Source organism: Castor canadensis, chromosome 1 (assembly GCF_047511655.1).
Source record: "Castor canadensis chromosome 1, mCasCan1.hap1v2, whole genome shotgun sequence".
Lineage (NCBI taxonomy): Eukaryota > Metazoa > Chordata > Mammalia > Rodentia > Castoridae > Castor > Castor canadensis.
The window spans coordinates 51,671,520-51,690,378 of NC_133386.1; the positions used below are offsets into that span (position 1 = coordinate 51,671,520).

General features: G+C 41.0%; 1 protein-coding gene across 1 annotated transcript in view; it reads right to left on the bottom strand.

The window, feature by feature from the left end:
• The window catches only part of LOC109700795 (sodium-dependent glucose transporter 1), a 153,156-nt gene extending 140,301 nt beyond the window's left edge, over window positions 1–12,855 (bottom strand). The window contains 1 exon segment of the mRNA XM_074076705.1: window positions 12,360–12,855. Coding sequence (XP_073932806.1) covers window positions 12,360–12,696 — 337 coding nt within the window. The 5' untranslated portion in view covers window positions 12,697–12,855.
• Window positions 12,856–18,859: the final 6,004 nt, after the last annotated feature.

Consider the following 18,859-nt stretch of genomic DNA (forward strand, 5'->3'; position numbering starts at 1 on the left):
TCATGAAGTCCTTATGGCCAGGTTTCCAGATGGTTAATTTCCATGCCTACATCAACCCCAAAAGAGATCTTAACACACATGGGCTGAGAGTACAAAGGAAAGGGAACAAGGGCATGCCCTCCTGCCAAGGCATGTCAGGTAAGAACCTAAGACCCAGGATAATCTCATGCCTTCCTAATACCCCATGGTAGAAATATTATACAATGGTAACAAGGTTTTACCTGAACACATTCACTGGTACACGTCCTCTTGCACTTCCAGATCTTATCATGTGTAATCACCAAGCCATTTGCTGTTTCTAAAGGGCTCAAAGACTGGGAAAGTACACAGTCTTATAAGCAATAAAACATGAGTTTACACTATCTTTAAAAATACCACTGGCACTTATTAAATTAGCAAATATTAATAACAACAAAACCTAACACTAGTAGGGCTTTCAGGGAGCCAGCACCTTGCTAGTAACACAGTAAACTGGTTCCAGTTTTCTAAAGAATAATCTGGCAATGAGTAACAAGTGTTATAAAGTTGTTCATACCCTTTGAACCAGTAATCTCACTTCTGGACATATACCCCCAAAGAAGCAATCCAAAAGGGTAAAAAGCAACTTATCCAGAGATGTATACAGATATGCTACCTCCACTGCATAACACTGCCCGCTACTCAAACAGCCAACAAAGTGGCCTGATCAAATACCTTAGGGTAGACAACTGTGCTAGAACACCACAATTAGCAAAACTATTAAGAAGGTACACTATGGGAGACAGAAAAAAGTACTTTAAAAATGTTTGCTGAGTAACAGAAAAGTAAATACATATAAATCAACATTTATCTGTAATTCTGAAATTCCAAACTCAAAGTTTTTTAAGATGGTATCAACACTTACTGAAAGACAAAACCTAATTTGAACTAATACAAGGCTACTATGATCTCTCTTTTTCCCACTTACTATGAATATCCACTTATTTTGCTACAGGAAAACTAATGTATTTGATTAAAAAGGACCTCAGATTTGTCTACATATACAGATATACCAAGCTACTTTTCTGAAAATTCAAAAAACCTAAACTCCAAAATAAATATGGCCTCAAAAGTCAGATAAAGGATTGTGACTTTATACTGTATATATGTTACAGGTATGTGTACATGCATATATATGTATAAAATAACGTGCATATATGTGCACTGATGCACATCAATTGCAATCTCAACTAAATGTTAAAATTCTCTGGCTTTCCTAAAAAGTGGGACTGGTACATCAGTGTAGGAATAAGACACAAAGAAACACACTGACAACTGCCATACAATACAGGATGGGGGAAAAGGATGAGGAAGTGCAGCAGAAGGGGATTACATCAACTTTAGCACAATGCATGTACAGGTATAACACCAAGGCAAAAATTCCACTAAACAACAGACAGACACCTAAACAATGAAGGACAAGAATGAAAAACAGGTTACACTAAGGGGCGAGCAAAGGAAGGGGAGGGTAAAAGAATGAAGTACAGGTGAATACCTTGATGTACTTTCTATACAAGACTGAATATGGAATATTTAAACCTGTTGAAATCACCATAAGAAGGGAGATGATGGTAGAAAGAAGAAAAATGGAGGGAATGACCAATTTGGGTTATAATACATATATGCATAGAAATGTCATAATGAAACTCCCTGTATAGCTATGTTAAACAAACAAAAATGACTTTTCAAAAAATAAAGGACAGGCTGGGTGCCAGTGGCTCACACCTGTAACCCTAGCTACTCAGGAAGCAGAGATGAAAAGGATGGAGGTTTGAAGTCAGCCCAGGGAAATAGTTCATGAGACCCTATCTCAAAAATTCCCAGCACAAAACAAAACAGGGCTGGTACAGTGGCTCAAGTGGTAGAGCACCTGCCTACCAAGTGTAAAGCCCTGAGTTCAAACCCCACTCCTACAAAAAAAAAAAAAAAGAGACTGATCAAAAATTTAAATCTTCAAAGTATTACTTTAACACTTTTAAGTTTAAATGAACAATTAAAACATAACCATTTTTTTTATTCTGACAGAGACAACCCCCCCCCCCGCCCCAAGACTTTCTGTTCTGGTGGTAAACAACAAATGTAGAAAAAGCTGTCTATTTGTCTTTGTTCCCCATATAACTAGACTGTGCACCAGAAACACATAAGAAATAGGACTGCAGATTACAAGTTACTTATCAATACTGGATTTAATGTTTCCTGTGTAGTTACTCATAAAAACACAAATGAGACACAGATCTCTCTATCTGACCCTTCCCCACCCTCACACTTTCCTCAAAAAAAGAAAAAAAAAACAATAACTTAATATATAGCCCCTGGCTGGGGCTCAGGTTAGTTAGAACCATATAATCTAGCTCTTAACTGTGGCATTTGATATTAAAAATATTTTGAGCCAAAGTAAAAATAATGACCTTATTTAAAAATCAGGTCCCAAATGACCCAAGCCTTGTATGCACATATGAATAATAAAAAAAAAAAAAATCAGGTCCCTTTACTAGTTCCATCCTATTCCACAATGAACAATTTTCTCTAGAAAGAGTAAAACATAAAACCTAACATAAAACTACATACAACTGTTATTCATCACAGCAAAACAGCTTATTCTTACAGCAAGTTTACTATTACAGTCATTTAATAACTACCAGGCTGCGAGTGCTGCTGTCAAATTTGCAGTGTTACGATACTACATATGGATAATGGCGACTTTCTGCCCCCATTTACACTAAAACATCAAGTAAGTTTGTGGAACATCCTTGTTTAAACAACCACTGGCAAATGTGAATCCTTTGGGATACTACTATTTAAAATTGCAACATGAGGTCAAAACAAAAGGATAATTAAGCAAGATGAAACTATTTTTACTGCTAAAAATATCAGCAGGGGCTGAAATACAGCTCAGTGGCAGTGCCACATGCCCAATGCACCTGTGAGGCAAGGGGTCAATACCCAGCACCAAAAAAAAAAAAAAAAGCACCAGACTTACTCACTCTACTAGGCATTAAGACCTATCTACCCGGAAAAATCAACATTTCCATTTAATGAGTAGTGGTTTCCTTTTATAAAACATCAAAATTGGTTTTTGGATCCAATCTAAGTATGTTACAAAAATAAATTCTGGTTTTCTGAACTCTTGCAGTTCATTGTTGAAGCAATTTACTCTTTGGCAAGAAAAAAAATAGGCACTGGTTGAACTTCAGACCAATGTACCTTTCCCTGATTTTTACATTAATTTAACCAATGACCTTTCATTTAGATTTAACTATTTAAAACTTTTTGGTTTTTTTTTTTTGGTGTTACTGGAGATAGAACCCAAAGTGCCAGGATCTCACACATGCTAGGTAAGCATTCTTCTACTAAGCTACTGAACTATATCCCTAGCTCTCTAAATTGAATTTTAAACTCTTTAGTGAGTGACTCAAGTAGAGGGACTGGAGAAGGAGGCAGCACAGAGCACAGCTCCCCTCACTAAAAGGAACATATCAAAGTTCCAGAAAAGCACAATTAGTAATTTCTGAAATGCATACTCAATTTTATAATTTTGTATTTAAAGAGGAAAAAAAGGGAACCTTAATTATTTCCATAACACAACTCAAAATAAAGCCTGACAAAAACCATGGCTGGTGGAATTAGGGGTACTTACTCAGAAAATAGGATAAACTACCCCTAGAGATGAGTACCAAAATTTTCAAAGACCAGACTGGGGGGGGGAGGGTGACCCAAGTGGTAGTACAGCTGCCTAGCAAGCACAAGACCCTGAGTTCTTTCCCCAGTACTGGAAAAAAAAAATCAAACAGTATGAGATTTAGGGGGTGCTTTGATCCATATACAGTATTTCAAATCTGTAGCTCACATTTATCTCTGTAATTAAAAATTAGTGAAATGAAAAGAAGACTCAGTCTGACTCAGGAATAAGGCAAGTCATCTCCTCAGCTCCTTGTTTCTATTCTCCATTCCAAGATGAGGAATTACTTTTGATGCTAATGAAGCTGCATTAGCCAAGGTATGGCTTGCACATTTGGCAGCCTCTAAGCAACACTCCTTTCCTCTGTCACTGCAGACTGACTGGCCTGCTCTTTTGCGTGGTGAGTCTGAGCAGTTCTGAAGCACACTGCCGTTGCCTGTTCCAAATCTCTGCCAGAGAAAACACCCTGCGTGGGTGGCACCAGCTAAGCAGGTGCTCAGAACTGTGGTGTGCTGACTATCCCAGTTATGTTTGGAGTTTAGTTAGTTTTTGTTGAGGTTTGTTTGTTTAATTTGACTATGAGGTCCGTTTTCTGGTTGAGCTCTAACGACTCTAACTGGAATTCTTTTCCAAAAATGACTTCAAATGATTTTTTTTTTTTTTAGTGGTAGTAGAGTTTGAACTCAGGGCCCTACATTTGCTAGGCAGGTACTCTACCACTTGATCTACACTCCCTGCTCAGCACAGCAGACACTTTTAAGGTTCTAGAGAATATACATGTAAATATGCAGGAAATAGTTTTAAGAGGGAAAAAGGCACAGTTCTATTTTCTACTTATACAATTTTTGTATAGGTACAATTTTCCCCAGCTAAAAAGATGATCTTCGTTCTAATTTAATGGCTGTAAATACTGCTATCATGCAGTCCAACCCTAACATATGCAAACTGCAACTTCCTTATCTATAAATGACACACTACAAGGCTAGTCTAAAAACTAAGCCAGATACAGTGGCACATATCTGTAGCCCCAGCTACTCAAGAGACTGAAGCAGAAAGATCACTTGAACACAGACATTCAAGATCAGCCTGGGCAACATAGAGAACCTGTCTGAAAGTATATAAATGAAAATTAAATGAAGTAATATATATGAAAGCCCCTTCTTTGTGGTAGAGGACCATGAAAACTATCACTTACGTAAATATGAATTATCTTTGAAATACCTTTCACATGGGCATAGTGGCACCCAACTGCAATCTCAGCACTTGGGAAGAGGAAGCACAAGTTTCAGGCCAGCTTGGAATACATGGCAAGACCCCATCATTAAAAAAAATTAATTGAAATAAAATAAAGTACCTTTCTCAGAATACTAAATTATAATAGGCTGAAACTAGGTCCTCTGTCTTCCACATTAAGCCTAATTCATAACTCATTTGAATTCATTCTCAAAGAAAATTCCAAAACTCTGACATTCTAAGTGCTTCAAAAATGTAATGAGTTGCATGTAAAATAACTTATGTCTCAGGGTTGTGACACAGAATAAAATGGCCAAGCATTTCATTGGAATCTTACGAGGACTAACAAGCACAACAAGGAGAGGAGTGGCACATAAAGGCACAGAGGCAAAGGCAGTGAAACAAATCTGGGTACATACAGACCTTTGGCTTAGCTGGAGAACACAGAGCAAAAAGGAAACAGTGAAGGGCAAGGATCAGAGCTTTGCAGGAGTTTGATGTTTTCCTGAAAGAAATGAGCATCACTGGTGGCATTTAAACAGAAAAATGATATGGTCTAATAATTAAAAAAAAAATCACTCAAGCTGGGCACTGGTGGTCCATGCTACTCAGGAAGCAGAGCTCAGGAGGATCGTGGTTCAAAGCTAGCTTGGGCAAACAGTTCACGAGACCTGATCTAAAAAAAACCCATTACAAAAAAGGGTTGGTGGAGTGGCTGTATAGCCCTGAGTTCAAACCCCAGTTCTTGAAAAAAAAAAAAAATTACTGAAGTGTGTAACTGAAGCCAAGCAAACCAGTTGAGTGGTTCTCACAGTTGAGGCCCAAAGTGATGAAGGTATGAATTAAGACACAGAATGAAAGAAAAGGAGGACTGATGTATAAAGCATTAAGGAGGTAAACACAAAAGGACTATGCTATAAAGGAAAAGGAAAGGGAAGAAATAAGGAATTAAGATGAATTTCAGGTTTCTAACTTAAGCAACTAGAGGTGTCATGAACTGATCAAATAAATTTGTTATTTTACTCCTGTTAATGTGTCTACTGTCAAATTTCAGCAGAGTTAAAGACCTAAGCCTTTGGAGGGAAAAGCGTGAATTTCATTATGATAGATATGAAAATAATTGTGAATATGAAAACATGGGGTTAAACAGTCAGGAAGCACTGACTTGCAGTTTCAGAGGTGCTGGTAAGATACAGTGAAAGGTGATGCATGATACATTATCATTAAATGCTTTTGAAAACTATTTTGTGATTACAACTGTCTAAAGAGTAACTTGTCACAGTACAGAGAGGGAGAGTTGTGTTACATTACGCCCAAAGAGCCAAACAGAAACAAAACTTTTCTTTTAAACTGCTAAAATTTTAATATCTTGATTTACACTTTAAATATCCAAGAGGGCTCAGAAGGTTGAGATCAGGAAGATCATGGTTTGAAGCCAGCCTGAGGAAACAGTTTGGGAGACTCAATCTCAAAAAATATCCAGCCCAAAAAAGGGCTGGCAGAGCGGCTCAAGTGGATGAGTGCCTGCCTACCAGGTGTGAGGCTCTGAGTTCAAACCACAGCATCACCAAAATATATATATATGTATGTATATATTGATATATATATGAATATGATCTCCAAGTAGGGAATATAGAGTGCAATATTTCCCAAACTTACCACTACTTACCCTCTACTTTCAAGAAAGGCTATTAAAGAACACATTTGGGAATTACTGAAAAAAACTAAAGATCTTCTTAACCAAGACTGTGGATCACAAAGGATATTACTAATTACCCTAAATGCTGATTCTAAAAACATATTTTAAATTGCTATTTTTAAAAAAAATCAAATATACCATTAAAACATTTGTCTTTCTCCCGGAAGAAATTAGTAGATAAGTAAACAAGATCACAGACAGTGTCTCATGACATTGCAACTGGATCAGAAGATAGAGGAACTCAGGCTGGGAGCAGTGTCCCATACCTGTAATCCCAGCTACTCAGAAGATAGAAATCAAGAGAATCTCGGTTCCAGGCCAACCTGGGAAACAGTGAGACTCCATCTCAACAAATAAACTGGATGTGGTGGTAATCCCAGCTATGCAAGAGGAGGACTGTGGTCCAAGGATAGTCTGGGGAAAAAAAAAGGTGAGACCCCATTTGAAAAATAACTTAAGCAAAAAGTGCTAGAGATGTGGCTCAAGTGATAGAGACCCTGAGTAGTTCAAACCCTAGTACTGCAAAAACAAAAACAAAACTCTAGTCATCAATTCTATGGACTTTTCTGAAGAGTTAAAACAAAGTAGTTGCAATTGCTAGAGGAAAACAATGTTCCAGTTAACTGTAGTATCTATTTTAGTATTCTAAAAACTGTCCGATTCCCCTCAGGCCAGGCAAGAAGCATGCACATGTGAACAGATAAAAACTTAACTGAAAACAGACAGCAAGCTCAGCTCACTTCCTCTGACCTGCCACAACTACTACACCACCAAGTGACATGAGAGGCACATGAGTGCCACATCATCTGGCCACCACAACGGGGCTGGGATGCTGCATTGTTTATTGGTTCCATTGCCCAACCGTGTATTTCCTGCTGGCTTCCCCTTTCCAAAGTCTTAATTTCAGTGCAATTTATAATCAGAGAAAGAGGCCATCAAATGCCTTTCCTAGCCCCACCCCTCCTCTTGCCCCCCCTCCACCTGCTGGAATTTCCTCTGAATTTCAGCCTCTCAGAATAACATTGAGGACTGTTATATCGCAAGTACCTCTAGGGAGTGTTCAGTCACTTCCTTTGTGTTACTCATTTGTAGTTTAACAGATCCTAAATTCTTTGGAATTGGCACCATCTCCAGTGCCCTGCACTGAGCCCAAAAAAGAGGGCTTAGATAGTTAGCAAACATTTGTACAACAATGAGGATAAACAGTAAGAGATGAAAACTCACACCTTATTACAAATAAATTTCTTCTTTCCCAGCCCTGTCCTGAGAAATTTTGGCTGGATCATCTGTTATGTAAGAAGAATGTAGACAGTCCTGAAGAGAAGTGAACCTAAGAAAAGCTCCTACTAGCTCTGCCTGTAAAAACTGTTCAACTAGTGGATCAATCTAAGGGAGGAAAATTGTTCAAAGGAAGCCCCAGACATTTGCTTGAATACCATATGAAAGTACCATGTTTGTCTGTGGAAGTCTCTCTACACTTCAAAAATCTTTTAATGAGCTGGCAGAGTGGCTCAAGTGGTAGGGCGCCTGCCTAGCAAGTGTGAGGCCCTGAGTTCAAATTCCAGAACTGCCCTCCCCCCAAAATCTTCTCCCCTCCCCAAATCTTTTAATGAGATATTAATTGGCAATTGTTTATTGACTATAAGGTAAGACATGTAACAGGACCCCAGTCTTTCAGACTTCTTTCAAATCCCAGAATGCCTGGTATAGCACTCAAGCAATCACTAGTCAGCAACATAAAAAACTAGATTTACAAAGTGTTACCATGTCAGTGCTATATGATCACTGGTTAAAAACCTACCTCCTAAGGTCAGATAAACCAGAAGTTAAAATCTGGCTCCCCTGCTTAAACTCTGTAAGCCTGAGTTTTCACACCTGAAAAGAAAGGTATTAATAAAACCTATTTTCATGGAGTTGCAAAAAAGATTTAAATGGGAATGCATATAAAGTGCTTAGCCACAGAAACTACTCAAGAGTAAGTGCACCATAGTCAGACATGGTGGTGCATGCCTGTGATCAAGTTTGAGGCCAACCTGGGCTACACGGACAGCCCCTGTAAGAAAAAGAAAAGGAAGGAAGGGAAAAAAGAAAGAGAAAAAGAAATGTGCACCATCATTTGGAGACCTCGGTTTTTATTTCCCCACCACCTCCCTTTGTATTCTCAGGCTAATTACTTACTACAAAAAAGCTAAAGAAAGGGAGGAGACAGATTGTCCTCTAAGAGCAGGACTATCAACTATGAAATAGCAGTAAAAAACAGATCAAACTTGGAAAAATAAAAGCCTTAAACAAATTCTAGACAATTTGTGCTTTACTTGAAGCTTGTATGTTTAATTATTATTGTCTCAGCTGCAGAATATTAAAATGAAAAGTCTGAACAGTCAGATTTCAGAACAGGTTGGGACTGGAGCTGTGGCCCCAGTCTTAAACAAACAAAAACCCACTATTTTATAACCATTTTTTCTCAACTGAGGTTAAATCTGCTTTTCCTTTTTTCCCCTCAGCCCTTAAATTTATCAGTCATATGTGTATTACCAAGCACCCATGTAATAGTCATTATTCAATCTAGCTGCTGTGTGATACAGGGCCATCACAAGTACACAGAGTCTCTTTGTAGGAGTTAGACAAGAGCACTCAGAACAGGCTAGTTTGGGCAAATCATACATGGCAATCACACACATAAGCACTAACATCTTCATACACTTAACTGGCATACGTGCACAACTGTTTAAATAGTACACATCCACACAAACACAAAGTTGACTGAAAGAGTTTAAAGAATGAACTGAATAAATGGAGAAAGATTCATCAAAACTGAATAAACAGGCCTGGTGCAATGGCTCACCCCTATAATGCTAGCTACTCCAGAGGCTGAGAGCTGGAAGATCATAGTTTGAGGCCAGCCAGGGTAAAGTCATCAGAAACCTCATCTCAACCAATAAAAGCTGGGCATGGTTGGCTCAAGAAGCATAACTGGGAGGATGGAGGTCCAAGTCAGCCCAAGCATAAAGGCAGACCCTATCTCAAAAATAACCAAAAGGGGCTGGGGGCGTGGCTCAAGGGGTAGAGTGCCTGCCTATTAAGTGTGGGACCCTGAGTTCAATTCCCAGTACCACAAAAGAAAAAGAAACAAAGAAAGAAACTGAAAACATGGAGTTCAAAAGTCAAAAGAGCTCAAGAGACAAAACCAATTTCTTTCCTTTCCCTCACTGCTATAGCTTGGATCTAGACTGTCTCCCCAAGGCCCATGTGTTAAAAACTTGGTCCCTATCTTGGCGCTACTGGGAGGTGGTGGAACTTTTAAAGAAGAGGAGTCCAGTGGAAGACTGCAGGTCATTGAGGGCATGCCCTTAAAGGGGACTGTGGGACACTGGTCTTCCACTCTCTCTTTCAGTCCTGGTCATAAGGTCAATGATTTTGTTCCACATTTGATGCCACCCATAACCTGCTGCCTTACCACTGGCCCAAAAGAAAAAGCCAACCAGTTATGGACTGAAATCTCCAAAATAAACATCTCTCTTTATAAGTTTATTATCTCAGGTATCTTACAGTTAAGGAAAGCAACTGACTAACATACCACCTTTAGCTACCTTAACCAAATGGAACTTTAGTGATGGGTGCTAGTGTCTCTCTTTCAATCTGTGTGTGTGTATGGTTGTATGTGTGAAAGAAAAAACTCAGATGAGTTTGCAAAAACACTGGTAAACAAGACAACAGTTGTTTTGAACTGCATTAAAATCTGTAATCCCAGGCAAAAATATGCTAAATGCTGCAATAACTAGTCTTAAAATATTACCTGTGAACTGTGTCAAATCTACCTCCTTCTTGAGTTTCTCCCTCCCACTCAATACTCACATAGAAAAGACACAAAATTATTTTTGTTTGCTATTGTACATGCAGATCTATCCTGCATTTTTACAAGGGTCACCTTCCTTAAATTAAAAACTAAGGATGCATTGTTACATTTTAACACTACTTTACCTAACCCTATGACCTGCACAAAACAGCATCTTCAATACTTATTTAAGGAATAGAAATTTCAGGTTAAATATGGCCTCTTATTCACATGCGCAAGGAAACAATGCACAAAGATATTCATTGCAGCACTGTTTATAAGAAGTTTGGAAGCACTCTAAATACCCATTAAAAAGATGCATAAGTACAATATATTCATATAATGAAAACCACATAAGTTTAAGGGTTGGGAGTGTAGCTTGGTGGTAATGTGTTTGCCTAGAACACTACAGGCCCTGTGTTTCATCCCTAGCACTGCAAACAAAAGAAAAAAATGCTTTTTTTGTTCCTTGTATGCACACTAAAGACCTAAGGAATATTCACTCCAAAAATAGAAAATTAAAAATATATATATTACTGCCTGGTGTGGTGGATGGCTCCTATAATCCCAGCTGAGGCAGGAGTACCAAAAGTTCATGCCCACCCTGGGCAATGAGAGGAAGGTAAAGGGGGAAAGAGGGAAGAGAGGGAGAGAGAAAGGAGGAGAGAGGTATTACTGATCATTTAAAGTTCCCCAAATGACATGTGGGAGGGGAGTGGTGAAGGAAGGAGATTAAAGTGAAGGAATACAGTTGATGGACTTCATATAACTGTAGGAAATAAAACAAAGAAATCTCTTGCAATTGCTAGAAGTGGGGCAGGGAGGGGGTCGAGGGAGAGAGATGGTGAGGACCAACTAACCAATGTACAATATAAACCTACTTGGAATTGTCACAATGAATACCCCTGTACAACGAATATATCCTAATTCAAATTTAAAAAATAAATAAATAAAGTTGCCCAAATGGCAGAAAAGGCGCCTGATTTAGTAATGGAAATCACTTGAAGCTGGTGATGTGCTCTAGCTCCATTCTGTTACCCAACAACACACTATTTCACGGAGCTGCAGTTTTCTCACCTCAGTGGAGTTGCCAACACCTGCCTTGCAGGATGAAACGAAATAATTAACGGAAAAATGTTATGCAGAAGGTCTTAGACTTGTTTTTTGTCTAGTCAGTCAGAAGTCTGGTAAGAACGCTCTTACAGGCGAGAAGTGCTGAGTCGGCGCCTTTTGCATGTCATAGACTACATGGCAGAAAACGTCAAAGAGCACAACAGGAAGGGGCAACCCCTCGCCTTCCTTTTCCCAGTCCCGGGGGCGGCTGCCTCCTATGCTTTCTATATTTAGCCCAGAGAGCAAAACAGGCGGAGAGAGCGAGAGAGAGGGCACCGAACCGTGGCTTTCCAAGGGCTCCTTTCAAAACTGCCCGTGACCTTGGGATACGTTTTTTTCATCTCGCCAAACTCCCGCGCCGTTCCCCAACGTACACACACCCCTCTGCAGCGCAGCCAGCAGGCCGATGAACCACCACCCAACAGTCGTTGTCACAAAAGAGACGGTAAAACGGTCAAGGCGACGTTTGTGGGTACTGGAAGCTTCTGTTTGTTTTCCAAGCACTGTGGACTCAGCGCTTTCCTCTGCAGAGAGGAAAGGAGGAAGCCCGGGGCAAGTAAGTTCTGCCACTTGCTCCCAAACACCTGCATGTGGATTCCACACAAAGACCCGTACCCCGAGGCCCCAGGGCAGCAGGCTCGGTCTGCAGCAGGACAGACCCACCGGTCACCTACGCCGCCACACGGGGACCCACCGAGGCGCACACGGGGCGCCGACACGCCCCGCACTCGGGATGCGCTCTGGGACCCCAGGCTCCCCCGGGGCTGGCCGCAGCGCCTCACCTGTCTTGAAGACCATCTTGTCATCGTCCTTGGACGCGAAGGTCTTCAGCATGGACACGAAGAGCACCCCACAGGTGTTCTGGATGCCGAGCACCGATCCGTTGCACCACATGGCCGCCAGCATCACTAACCAGCCCCAGCCGCCCTCGGGGGGCTCCCGGGGCTCCGCGCCCGCCGGCCTCGCCAGCTCCACCTCCACCTTCTCGGCGGCTGCCTCGGAGCCGTCCGAGGGTCCCGGGACGGACAGAGGAGCGTCCCCCAGGAGTGCAGGGCCGGGAGGCTGCGCCTCACTCGTGCCCCGCGCGGCGGAGGCGGGCTCCTCCTGGGAGGGAACCATGGCCCGAGGCGGCCCCCCTCGGATACCGAGAGAGCGCGAGGGCGCAAGCTCCCGGCCGGCTCGCGGAGGAGCCGCGAGAGCCGCGCGGGCGGACTGGGGAGGCCGAGGGGAGGGCGCCGGAGCCCCTGAGGAACGGGTGGACTGGCGGGCGACGCACCGCGCAGGGGCGGCCGCGAGGACGGCGACGGCGCGCGAGCGAGCGCCTCAGGGCTCAACACTCAGCCCCAGAGTCCACCGCCCCGCACCCCGACGGAGCCCGCTGCCCGCGGCCGCTTCTTAAAGTCGCACCCCGCACCCCCCGCCCTGCCGGTAAGGGGGCGTGGCCAACAGCGGGACGTGCCTCGGAGCTCGCAGGTCATTGGTCGTCAGAGTGCGGAGGCGGGGCGCCCCGTGGCGCATGGTCCCAGGAGCCTGCGGGTGGCGGTGTCTACATGCGCGTCTACCGCAGGGCCTTCTGCTGAGCCGGGGATCACAGAGGTGTAGTGTAAGTATTAACCGAAGGGGCGCGTCGCCTCCTAGGTGACGGCTGGGTGGGTCATCGATCAGGTCAGCAGCTTGCTACACAGTGTGACAGCCACACTGACGCTGCCCCTTGGCTTTGTGCTGGTTTGGGGTTTTGGCGTTGGCCTCTCGAGCTAAGTATAATGTATGAAAGACTTTATGCCACCTGCCTAGTTAACAAGGAAATCGGAAGGATCAGAGGCCTTTTTTTAATTACTTCAGTTCCGTTCTCTTGCGTTCCTGTCCAGTTTCTTTTGAAGACTTGCCACGTTGAAGATGTCTTTTGGAAGACAAGGACTCCAATTCTAAAGTCTTCAGCCAACATTTTTGACAGACAGCTAGCTAAAAAAAAAGAAAGAAAGAAAAAAAAAAGCTTTTTAACTATACACAGTTGTTTTCACTCTAAACAGAAATGAAAACATATTTGAGGTCACTTCTTAATTTCTCAGTTACTCAGATTCTTCACCCCAACCAAAAACAAAATCTGCTAGTTACTGATGTGCCCACCACTGTGGTGGGATGCAAATGCAGGCGACTGTGATGGATCACATTTCTGTCTGAATTCATAAACTAGTAGGAAAATACAGAGTCCTGCAATACACAATGAGGTTCAGCTGATCAGTGTTATATGTGTAACAGAGAGAGGTGGTATGGGACCATTAAACTCTCTTCAGAACACCAGAGAATAGCCTCACAGCAAGCACCCCTTAAGCTGAGCCCTGAATTATACACAGGTCTTCAGTGGACAAGGATAAGCAAAGAGCATTCCAGCTAGAGAAAAAACCAAGGAAAGCAGGATGTGCCTGAAAACCCAGGAACATAGCTTAAGCGTGAGTTGCTTTAGAGAGGAAGTTAAAATAGGGCTACAGTTTGGATATATGATGTCCCCCAAAAGCTTAGGCCTCATCCTGAAAATTAGTGGTGCTATTAGGAGGCAGTGGAAACTAAGGAGAGGATCCCTAGGGGAGGTTTTAGATCATTAGAGACCTTCCCTCCAAGGAGATTGGGAGACCCTGGAATCTTCTCATTCCTGGCCCTGACATGAATAGGCTTCCTCTGCCACATGCTCTCACCATGTTGTACTGCCTTGCCATAGACTCTAAAGCAATGGGGCAAACTAATCATGGGCTGAAGCTTCCAAAACGATGAGCCAATATAACCTTTCTTCTTTTTAAGGTGATTATCTCAAGTATTCGTTACTGCAACAGAAAGCTGACTGACAAATAGTAAACAGGAATGGTAAACAAATGCACAAAATAAATGTGCAAGGATCTTATAGCAGTATTGTTAGAAATAAAGAAAACTTAAAAGCAAAAATGTACCAAAAATTTACAGGCTCACACCTGTAATCCTAGCACTTAGGAGGTGGAGACAGGAAGATCAAAAGTTTAAGGCCAGCCTGAGCCTGTATAGAAAGACACTGTCTCAAAAAAAAAAAGGTACATCAGTAGAAGATCAATTAAATATATATTATATAACCTCTAAAAGTTACAATGTTTGCCTCTGCTTATTGACTCTGTGTCTTTGTGTGTGTCTATGTTCTGGGGATGAACCCAGAGCCTCATGTATGCTAGATAAGTCCTTTACCACTGAGCTCTACCTACAACACCTATTTATTGGCTTGCTATTATTATGAAAGAAAATGCATCAATTATGTATACGTGTATGGATTATAACCTGAATATAAAATAAACACCCTTGAGTCATGCTATATAAATAATTGACTAAATAAACAGGGAGGAGAATAAACAAATCTCTCCTACATAAGAATTTCCAATAATATATTAGAAACTCTATCTCTAGGAAGTAAAGTACAATGTTTCATCCATTAATGATGGGCTGTGCACAGGGACTTCCTTCTAAAACATACTGTATGCTGTTGGTGTGGCTCAAGTGGTAGCGTGCCCGCCTAGCAAGCATGAGGCTCTGAGTTCAAGTCCCAGTATCACACAAAAAAAAATACAAAATTTACAGTATGGAAAGAGGGAGAAACTTTTCCTAAAGAGTACAATATGGAAATGGGGTTGTAACTTTAGAGTGCAGAAACTGACAGATGCTACCTTAGCCAGATGATGAAGTATGTACCCCTGATCTGATGTGATGAAAATGATACTTTACTTCATCTCAGTACCCACAAAACCTATTACCACAGTCTAGCCATCAGAAAAATACTAGACAAATCCCAACTGAGGGACATTTTACAAGATACCTGATAAGATTTCTCAATTTTTTCAAGGTCATCAAAAACAATGTCTAAAAAAACTGCCGGAATTAGAAGGAGCCTAGAGACATGATCTACCCTGAATGAGATCCTGAAACAGAAAAAAGGATACTAGGTAAAAACTAAGGAAATCTTGAGTGAAGAATGGACTTTAGCTAATAAAGATAATATATCAATATCGGTTCATTAATTATACATGGCATTCCAATAAATGATGGTAATAGGAAAAACTAGATGAGGAAATCTGGGCACTCTCTGTACTATCTTTGTAATGTTTCTGCAAATCTAAAACTTCTAAAATATCAAGTTTATTTTAAAAGACTGTATACATCATGACCCCACTCTTGTAAAAATGTATATGTATGTGTACATAACAATGTATGAGACATGATACAGTTTACTTTCAAAGCTTTAGTTCATATATAATCATTGTATATGCTGAGACTTTGAAATAGTATTTTCAGTATATAGCTCATTCTCAAAATATGTTCTTATTTATGTGTCAATATTATTTATAACTATTATGCAGTGGTCCTCTATTTTCAGATTAAAATTTCACATTTCTCAGAGGGAATTGATTCAGAAACTGTGACTTAAAGGATTAAGAAGTTAATGTTGAAGACTGGTGTGGTGGTGCACACATATAATCCCAGAACTCTGGAGGCTGAGGCAAGAGGATCATGAATTCAAGACCTGCCTGGGCCAAAGCCAGACTCTATCCCAAGGGAGGGAGAAAACTTAATACCTATAAAGCACTTAGCACACTGGTACATAGTAAGCCCTTGGAAAATGTTAGTGGTTATCACCATTATTACTATTATGACCTCATTGTTTTGTATTGACTCCCCATCACCACTGTTTTATTAGAATCAAAGTAATTTAAATGGATATTTATTTGTTTCCCCTCCAGTGCTTAGAATCAACCCAGGGCCTAAGCATGGTAGGTAAGTGCTCTACACTGAGTTCCATTCCAATCCCTGGATGTTCGCTTTTTTTTTTTTTTTTTTTTTGTGGTACTGGGGTTTGAACTCAGGGCCTTCACCTTGAGCCACTCCATCAGCCCTATTTTTGGGTTTTTTGAGAGAGGGTCTTGCAAATTATTTGCCTGGACTGGCTTCAAACTTCAATCCTCCTGATCTCCACCTCCTGAGTTGCTAGCATTACAGGCGTGAGCCACTAGCGCCAGCTGCATTCTTATAATACAACTTTTATTTAATCACAAAATTCTAGGTCAGGATGCTAAAATATAAAACATTTAAATAGGAACACAGACTTCTTTGTCCTCCACTATTATGTTATCTATCCATTGAAGAGAATTTTCATTTTCCATCAACTGCTCTTTCCCCAACACACATAAGGTGCCATTGACCAAAATCTGATAGAAAGTCTCTCATTACTAATTTGATCTGCTTGGTAAGGTTGGATCAGTTACTCCAAAGCAAAGTATGCTTCCAGACCATGGGCTGAGTGAAGGATGGATGCATAAACTTTAATGGTAAAAGCTGAAGTTCCAGCCCCACTCTCCACAGATTTCCTTTGCCTTTCTCAAGCTTCTAAGTTGTTGAAAGAAAAAGATGTCACAGGGCTGAAGATACAGCCAGGAGGAGAGTGCTTGCCTACCATGTGCAAGGCCCTGGGCTTGATCTCCAGCATACAAAAGGAAATTAATAGAATGAAAGCACTTTGAAAACTATAATGTACCTTAAACATTAAAGTATTACTTTAGGTGTCGGAGGTGGCTCATGCCTGTAATCTTAGCTGCTCTGGAGGCAAAGATCAGGAAGATGAAGTTCAAAGTCAGCCCAGCCAAAAAGTTATCAAGACCCAAATCTCAATCAATAAGCCAGGGATGGTAACAGGTGCCTGTCATCCTAGCTACTCCGGAGGCTGTAGGTAGGAGGATCACTGTCCAAGGCCAGCCCTTGGCAAAAACTTGACACCCCATCTGAAAACTAACTAGAGCAAAAAGGGCTGAGGTTTGGCTCAAGTGGTAGAGCGCCTGCCTAGTAAGTGCATGTCCTGAGTTCAAACCCCAGTATCCCCAAGAGAAAAGTATTACTCTAGGCTTCTATGCTCTGTAAAAAAGATATTAATTCTGGAGGCTCCTAAATTGTGCTAAAATCTTATGAAATTAGGCAAGTTTGTGTTTGTTTGTTTTGCTAATATCAAAGGGAAAACAAATCAGATTTTCTTGGTTGAATGTTTTAAAAAAGAAAGCATTTACTACCAATAAGCTATAGAATTAAGTCACTGCTAAATGAAGCAGTTTTAGGTTTACAGATAAACTTTTTTTGTTGGGGGAGAGAACTGGGGTTTGAGTTCTGGGCCTCCAACTTACTAAGCAGGTGCTCTACTGCTTGAGCCACACCTCCAGTCCATTTTGTTTTGTTTACTTTGGACATGGGGTCTTGTGAGCTATTTGCCTGGGCTGGCCTCAAACCTCAATCCTTCCAATCTCAGCCTCCCAAATAGCTAGGATTACATGTGTGAGCCACCAGCACCTGGCTTTCACATCCCATTTCTATGTCTGTGCCTATTACTAATTACACTGTATTATTAGATTGACCTCTTGCTCACCTTCTCCATCGAAAAATGAGAAGCTCTTTATATATAAATACCTCACAATGATGGTATGTTCTTTAATGAATTCTTATTAAGTGATTTGAGATCATCAGATAAAAGGATTTATATTCTCAGGGTGCTGGTGGTTCATACCTGTAATCCTAGTTTCTCAGGAGGCAGAGATCAGGAGGATCATGGTTTGAAGCCAGCCTGGGCAAATAGTTCCAAGAGACCCTATCTCAAAAAAATCCCTTCACAGAAACAGACTGGTGAATGGCTCAAGATGTAGGCCCTGAGTTCAAGTCTCAGTACCACACAAAAAAAGGATTTATATAATATAAAAGGATATAACTGTTCATTAAGCCTAAGTACAACAGTACTTTACTTTATGTGGGCATTTTCAGCTGTAGTTTTTATTGAAGTTACTATCTGTTAACTAAAATATCACTGCTTGACTCCTTACTCTATTCAGAAATACCAACCTTTCCTATTTAGGACAGTCTCACTTTTCACCTAAACACTAGCTCCTTTCCATTCTCCAAAAAAAAAGTTCCCTCTGTCTAGTCTGGTCTAACACAAATGCTCATGAAACATTTGAATTAAATTGAACATACTAATTTCTAAAGTGCTGAATTATGTTGTCATAGGCTTCTGGTTACACTATTTGTAAATTCAATGCATGATACCGGCTGCTTTGCTATCATCTTAGTTTTTTGGCAGGACCAGGGTTTGAATTCAGGGCTTCAAACTTATAAAGCAAGTACTCTATCATTTGAGCCACACCTCCAGTCCATTTTTTCCCAGTTTATTTTGAAGACTGAGTCTCTTGAACTTGCCTGAGTGGGTCTTGAACCACAATCCTCTGATCTCAACCTTCCA